General features: G+C 37.6%; 1 protein-coding gene across 1 annotated transcript; it reads right to left on the bottom strand.

The window, feature by feature from the left end:
- Positions 1 to 588: 588 nt before the first annotated feature.
- Positions 589 to 5393, bottom strand: LOC104527465 (T-cell antigen CD7). The gene is made up of 4 exons (XM_029085763.1): positions 5078 to 5393; positions 3124 to 3471; positions 1708 to 1817; positions 589 to 699 (listed from the first exon to the last, which is right to left on the bottom strand). Exons 1-4 carry the CDS (start codon positions 5343 to 5345, stop codon positions 589 to 591), a joined length of 837 nt encoding a protein of 278 aa, XP_028941596.1. The 5' UTR covers positions 5346 to 5393.
- Positions 5394 to 6827: the final 1434 nt, after the last annotated feature.

Genomic DNA, 6827 nt, shown 5'->3' with positions numbered 1-6827 from the left:
CCCACACATATCCAGCACTTCACTTGTAATGTACTCTGCCACAATGCTTCTGAAGTCTCTTCAGAATAGATTTCTTTGCTGTAAGTCTTGAGTAGTTTTAGCTACCTGAGCTCTTGGGCAGACGCATTAGGATTCATGAGAGAACTGTAATCTATGCATGTGTGGATCCATTGCACCTTATTAAACAGGCCTGTTATGGTCTTCCTGGGCACTTACCAAAGATCAGAAGCAGAGCACTCCATCTATCCCATCTTCCCTGAAAGGGTTATTTATCAAGCAAAGAAATGAGCCCATATGTTGCATCTAGCCAATTGTATAGTCCAAAAATACTCTTTTCCATACTAAACTACAAACACATGTGCAGGGTACCTGCATTTCTCTAAATTTCCTATACATAAATATATATATATATTTACAAGTGATCAAAAAAGCAGAAGAGGCTTTGGAAATGAGGCAGGTTTTTGTTCCCACTGAAGAAGGTAGGTGATAACATTTTCAGTTCAGCTACTGCATCAGGTTGCTAAGGCAGCTTTTAAAGAGAGCTGTAAAGGAATGGTTGAACCATGCATGGTCCCAGCTAGCAGAAGCTTAATTGTCAGTAGTGTAAGTGTTGGTTCTGACCAAGGTGTTGTGCCTAGAAATGAAAGACATATCTTCATATACTTCATTTGGTTTTCTTTTCTGGAAATATTTCTTCATCTGCAAAACAAAGCAAACAGCTGATCAGAACAGAGCTTGAAAAGACCCTTGCCAAGGAGTCAATTTAAATCTTACAAGTCATTCTGTTTGAAGTGGAAATGTACTTTTGAAATTCCTCTCATAACCCAGTGAGGTCTTAGAGGATTAGGTGGAAATTGTCAACCTATTTATTTAATTTTCTATTGTCAGCCTGATGTAATTTCACTAAAAGTTCCTTCAAGAGTTGGATGTAACTGTGGCCCCAACAAAAATAAGGCTTATCCTTAGTTTGTTTCTGACAATACGAGAGACCGGTTCCCACAGGGATGCTTGGCTTTGCCAGAATGATATTATACTACTGGTTTTTAGCAGCACTGAAGCCACATGTGGAGCAACAAGGTAAGAGCCTGACCTGTGAATCATACTCCGTTAATTTTGAGTAATTGAGGAGGATCTGTCAGTGATAAATAATTTCTGGGCACTTTCTGCAGAACAGGAATCTAAATAATCCCAGTAAAGGAAAAATTTCTTGGTCACCTTTTTTCCTAGGACAGGGCAAAATTGTACTCCTACAGCTACTTTCAGACATTAGGCTATTTTATGACTTTATGTTGTCCTTGTGTCCCCCTCCAAACATTCTCTTACATCTGTTACAAGATTGGTATATACAGCTCCATTCCCAATTGACAAAAAAACAAAAAAGAGAATAGTGAGGTGCTCTGTTCAGGGAAATACATGCAACACATGGCTGTGTTGTTAATTCCAAGGCTTACCCGAGGTTTGTTATCAAAAGGCAAACAATATCTCATCTAGTAAGAGTTACAGAAACATAAGAAGACAGTCTTTATTGTCAAGAATTTAGAGCTTGGAGACATTAAACAAGGGCAAAGAGGAGACAATAGAAAAGCATGATTCCTTACGTTTATCAAATGTTTGCTTGACTCTGTCACTATTTACAAATAAATTCAAATGCACCTATCCACTCAACCCAGATTTAGTTTTGCTTTGGCACGGTAACAGCATACTTACATCGACATGGTACAAAGTGCAGCATATCAGTGCAGAAAACAGTAGCACCACCACGATGACAGGACCATAGATGCCCCAGGAATTATTCCTGCAGTCTGTCAGCTCCACATCTGCATGTGAAATTACATTATTATTATAAATATGAAGAGGTATAATTCCTTTTTTATTATGAAAAATATTATTTACTGTTCAGCAAGAAATCAGATATCAACAGCATGCTACCCAGCCACATTTGTCATCCCATGAGTATCTCACTGGCATTCCCTGTGCTGTTCTAGAGGCTGGTGATTACTCCAGGTGGCATGTAAAGTGTCAGGGAGGAGTACTCTACAAAGGTGATAGCTTCCATACCACTAATCAGAAGTAGGACCACATACTCATAATGGAAATAGAAAATGTTTTGCTGCAGTATTACAGCAACACTGAGAGCTCGGCCAGGAGTATATAGGAATTATATAACAGCTAGGTTTGCCAGCAGTACAGACAGAAGTAGGAGGCTACTGTGAGGAGAAGCATCTACACTAGGCACAATCATGCCAGTAGAAAGAGTTACAGTTGTCCTAAACCTCAATCAATCCATATCTGAATAACATAATAGTTGTTGCACTAGTTATGGCTAGTGGCATAGAATGAGACCACAGACTTTTTTTGCAGACTGCAGATAGATCCTTTGCAACTCTTAGGGCCTATATAAACCTTATTTTAGTTACTGAAAGCTCTAATCAAAGCCCAATGCACAGTGTTAAATTGCACCAGTAAGATCAAAATCAAGCACTATATTGCTGGTTTTGTCTTCATTGTAGCAAATGGTTACAACACCATTCTGCAGAAAAAGAAAAAAACCCTGCCTTTGGAGCACATGCTCACGGTGTGCTCAGTGTATAAAAAGCGTATGTGAGATCATCTCTGCTATTATCTGTGGTACTTTAAGGAAATGCCTGAGGACTTGTTCTGTACTTCCTAGTATGACCTGTTCTTAAACACAAAGACTTGCTATAGGGAATGGCTTCTAAAAGACATTTATGTAACATCGAAGTCAAAGAACTTTTGCTAAAAATACTGATTCATTTCCTAAAACTGACAGATTATTCACAGACACACTGCAGTGTTTGTTGTCTGATTTTGCCCTTTTGTTTTGTTTTGTTTTGTTTTTCAAGATGTGGGATTCTTGCTATAATTTTTTACAATTCCCCTCTGGTTGAACAAGGCAGGGAGAAACACAGTGCCTATTTCTGTGTCCTAGTACAACAGGGGCAGAGGAGTCTGAACACTTCAAACTTTCCCAGGTACTGGAAGAAGTCTAGCCATGGATTAGTGCTTTACCTGTCCTGACTAAAGTTCTGCAAGATTTAGTCCACCTTTTGTATTACAACATGCCTATAGTTATTTATGATTAAACAAGCAAAAGGTCAGTACCTTTAACCAGCATCATGGTGCCACTTCTATGCGCTGAGAGGAAAGAGGAATTTTTCAACACCCCAACACACACATACACATCACTGTCGTTTTTCCACAGGTTGTGTAGAGTTATTACTATTTTCTTTTCTTCCTTTGAATACTCCAAGCGATTAGCAAAAGCAGGAAAAATAGTTGAAGCATTCTGACTTGAAACATACAGCACTCTTTCAGGTTGCATGTGAGTCTTGAGCAAGTAGATCCCTTCATCTTCATGTGAGCTTTTCAATGCACAGGTAATGTTGATAGACTGGCCTTGCTGAGGATTGACATAGACTGGTGACTGTTCAACAACTCCACTGGTTTTACCTAAAACCAAGAGAGGTTGATGGCTACCACATAGTTAACACAGAGCATTTTAACTAGGGAGCAAATACAGAGGTCAAAGACAGAAAGACTAGACCACAGAAATTTAGACAAAATTATTTTTTTAGAAGGCTACCTTTACACGTGCCTTGAAAAGAAAGATATATTCCAGTATGCCCTGTCATGTCTTCCTGCCCCAGGATCTGAAAGTAGGACTGACTAAACAGGTTTACCTGGTTGTAAATGGTCTCCAGCAACCTAGAAAAATACATATACTGAACTCTTCATTGGAACTAGATGATCTTTAAGGTCCCTTCCAACCCAAACCATTCTATGATTCTATGAATACAGCTTCATCAGCTTGCCTTGAGACACAGATTGTTGCCTGCTTTCTCAGCTGAGATTAAGCCATAGAAAGATCTGAAGACTATTGGTCTGAACAAAATAATACAATAGGAGCAACGTCAATGTTTAAAATGGTCTTCAAAAAGTAGTTATTACTGACTTTCTGTCCAGCTGAGAAGCCATTTCACTGAGTTCCTCTAAGGACATACCCTTTTCCTTTTGACATTATCATTAACATGGATGAGGGAATAAAGACAGAATTTATCACATTTGTACAAAAGATAATTCTGGAAAGGTTGCAAGCATTTTAGAGAATCAGAATTAAAAAGATATATTAATAAAATAATTTGGAGAAAGAGTACATAATCAACAAGATGGAATTCATTTGAAAAAATAGTCAAGAAGTGAAAGAGAAGCCTAAGGAAGGATGTGATAAGTCTTCATAGGTATAAATGACTACTACTGATCCAGCAATCAGTTTGATTTTGCATTACTTGGGAACAGGAAAGGAAGAAAACCCTGCAATTTTTGGCAAAGATATTTTGGGTTACATGGTCAAAGCAGAAGGGTAGATATGTAGAGGAATAAGCTGCCAAAGAATATTGTAGACTGAAGCCTAGACTCAGAAAAGTGGGGGAAAAAAGAAAAAGAAAAGAAAAAGACAGAAAAATTTTTCCCCTAAGCAGAAAAAACTGCCCAAAGGAGCACTTGTGCCCATTCATCAACTGTTTGTTAAGAAGAGAAAAAAAATCACATCTCTTTATTCACTGGTGCCCAACTTGCAAACTGCCTGGCACCAGCTTCCCAATTATTATAAATTTGTCATTTAAGATTAAATAGTAAAAACAAGAGATTTGCAAAAACCATTACAAAAAAAATTGCTCATTGCTTTGCTAGTTATTCATAAAGATTTGACTGATTGTTTTGGAAAGAGCTACGGATCCTCACTCCTTCTAAACTGCTGCAGTAACCGATGACTCATGTGAAACCCTGTAGCTAGGATTAAATTAGTCATGAACTGATATTCTAGGGGTTTTCTTGGTACTGTTCTATCTAATGTGGTTTCTTCATCTTTTCAGAGAACAGACCCACACTTGCCTTCAAATCAGTACATTACCTGAGCAGACATTGGTAAAGTCCTGTCAGACTCTCCCTCCCATTATGCTTTCTTCCAGTATTTGATTTTAATTTAAATATATATATATATATTTAAATATATATCTGTACTTATTAATTCATGACATAAAAGGCAGAATGGCAATACCTTTCACCACTACTATGGTTGTCTTCCCATTCAGCTTTTTGTGATGGCCTTTGTTTTTAATAAACTTAGTGCATAGGTAGATATTGGAATCAGATTCCTGCACATTGTTCACAGTTATCCTGAGATTGCTTCCTTCTTTTGAATACTTGATGCGATTAGCCAAAGCAGGAAGGATATATGAAGTATTCTGCTTGGAAACATATATCACATTGACTGGTTGTATGATAGTTTTCAAGTACGTTCCCACTTCATTTTCTGAACCTTCCATTGAGCAAGTTATGCTGATGGAATCTCCTTCCCAAACACTGATAATTTCTGTTGACTGTTCATTTTCTTCACCTAAAAATAAGAAATGCAATTGAAATTATAATATCAGAGTTCTTCTTTATTGATTATCAAAGTAGTTTTAAAAAACAACTACTCTGTCAACAGAACAGCTCTGTAAGACTGGACCTTAGTCTTGCTATCCTGCACATATCATCTCTTGGCTGTCCTGAAACCTACAGCGCCCTTCATTCCCATTGACCTGTGCAATTCAACATCTCCCCAAATCTTAAAAGGCCTTGGCAAAAAATGGCTTCTGTCACTCATGCAAAAAATTCTGTCTGCCCTGTAGATTCCCATTATGATCCTATTAGTTATCAAAACAGAAGCTTCATTGAACTCAGCCCAACAATTGGAGATGGTTGAGGATCTAAATCTGGAATTCGAAGGGAACAAAAAATGGCAGAAAATTTAAGAAAATTACAGGTTTTGCTTTTTTAAAAGGAGGCTTTAGCAACATCAGGAAACTGGATAACGTAGCCTTTTTGGAAGAGAACTGCAGAAGGTGTAACTACAGCCTATACTAAGTAACAAAGGTACAAAATACATGAGACCCTTTGAGGTCTCTAATGAATTCAGTATCAAAAGAATCATAGAACGGTTTGGGTTGGAAGGGACCTTAAAGATCATCTAGTTCCAACCTCCAAAAGAAACCGAACAGTAAGTACTTATGCGATGAATAGGAAGGAATAGAGAGATCAAATGGGAAACACCTAAAGGAAATTACATTACAAGCAAGGGAAAAAAAAATTAAATATAGAGTATTGCATATCTAGGACAAACATAGTATAGAAAGGATAGAATTATTCAGTGTTGACAAGAAATTAAGAATCCTTACATACTTAAAACAATTTCTTTTAATAAGGGAACAAACACTGAAGTCAAACACAGAAAGTCCAGATTGTGGGAATTTAGATACAGCAAGTCAATCCAACCCAACCAGACACAAGGACATTCCTTCTACAGCACTTAGAGAAGTAATTAAGGTGACCCAGGAGTTGTCAGCAATTACCTTTCAAAGCAGCAGAGAAAGAGGATTATGGAGAAGGCTGGAGAAGCACAAAGCACACGGCCTTTACAAGAGGGGAATGAAAGCCCAGGAAACTAACTTTCATCAGTGTAGAATCAGTACTTCTAAGCTGACCCACACTTACATGGTCTAAGAACCCAAGAAGCTAATAACAAGCAGCTACAGCCCATCAAGTGTTTTCTCCAAAAGATTGGGGCAGAAGTTCAAGAGTTAACATTATATTTGCAGAAATCAGTATTGATTCCTCAAAAAACCCGACTAATTAAAGAATGGTAAAAACATTCAAAATAAATATTCTCACTAGTTTTGCTGCATCTTCCTTTCAGACACGCTGACTTATGGACAATGTTTTTTTTCTCAAGGCACTATCCTTTCCAGTTATTGTCAACTGACATG

This window comes from Antrostomus carolinensis, unplaced genomic scaffold (assembly GCF_000700745.2).
Source record: "Antrostomus carolinensis isolate BGI_N321 unplaced genomic scaffold, ASM70074v2 scaffold10717, whole genome shotgun sequence".
NCBI lineage: Eukaryota > Metazoa > Chordata > Aves > Caprimulgiformes > Caprimulgidae > Antrostomus > Antrostomus carolinensis.
Note: the sequence above shows the minus strand (reverse complement) of the source record. Positions and strands in the feature narration are given on the sequence as shown.

What these genes read in the sequence shown, in the direction of transcription:
- LOC104527465 (XM_029085763.1), bottom strand. Translation starts at nt 5,345, where the DNA reads ATGGAAGGTTCAGAAAATGAAGTGGGAACGTACTTGAAAACTATCATA. An exon ending in AACCATAGTAGTGGTGAAAG is followed by an intron (nt 3,472 to 5,077) that starts GTATTGCCATTC and finishes TCTTGGTTTTAG; the next exon opens with GTAAAACCAGTGGAGTTGTT. An exon ending in GCACTTTGTACCATGTCGAT is followed by an intron (nt 700 to 1,707) that starts GTAAGTATGCTG and finishes TTTGTTTTGCAG; the next exon opens with ATGAAGAAATATTTCCAGAA.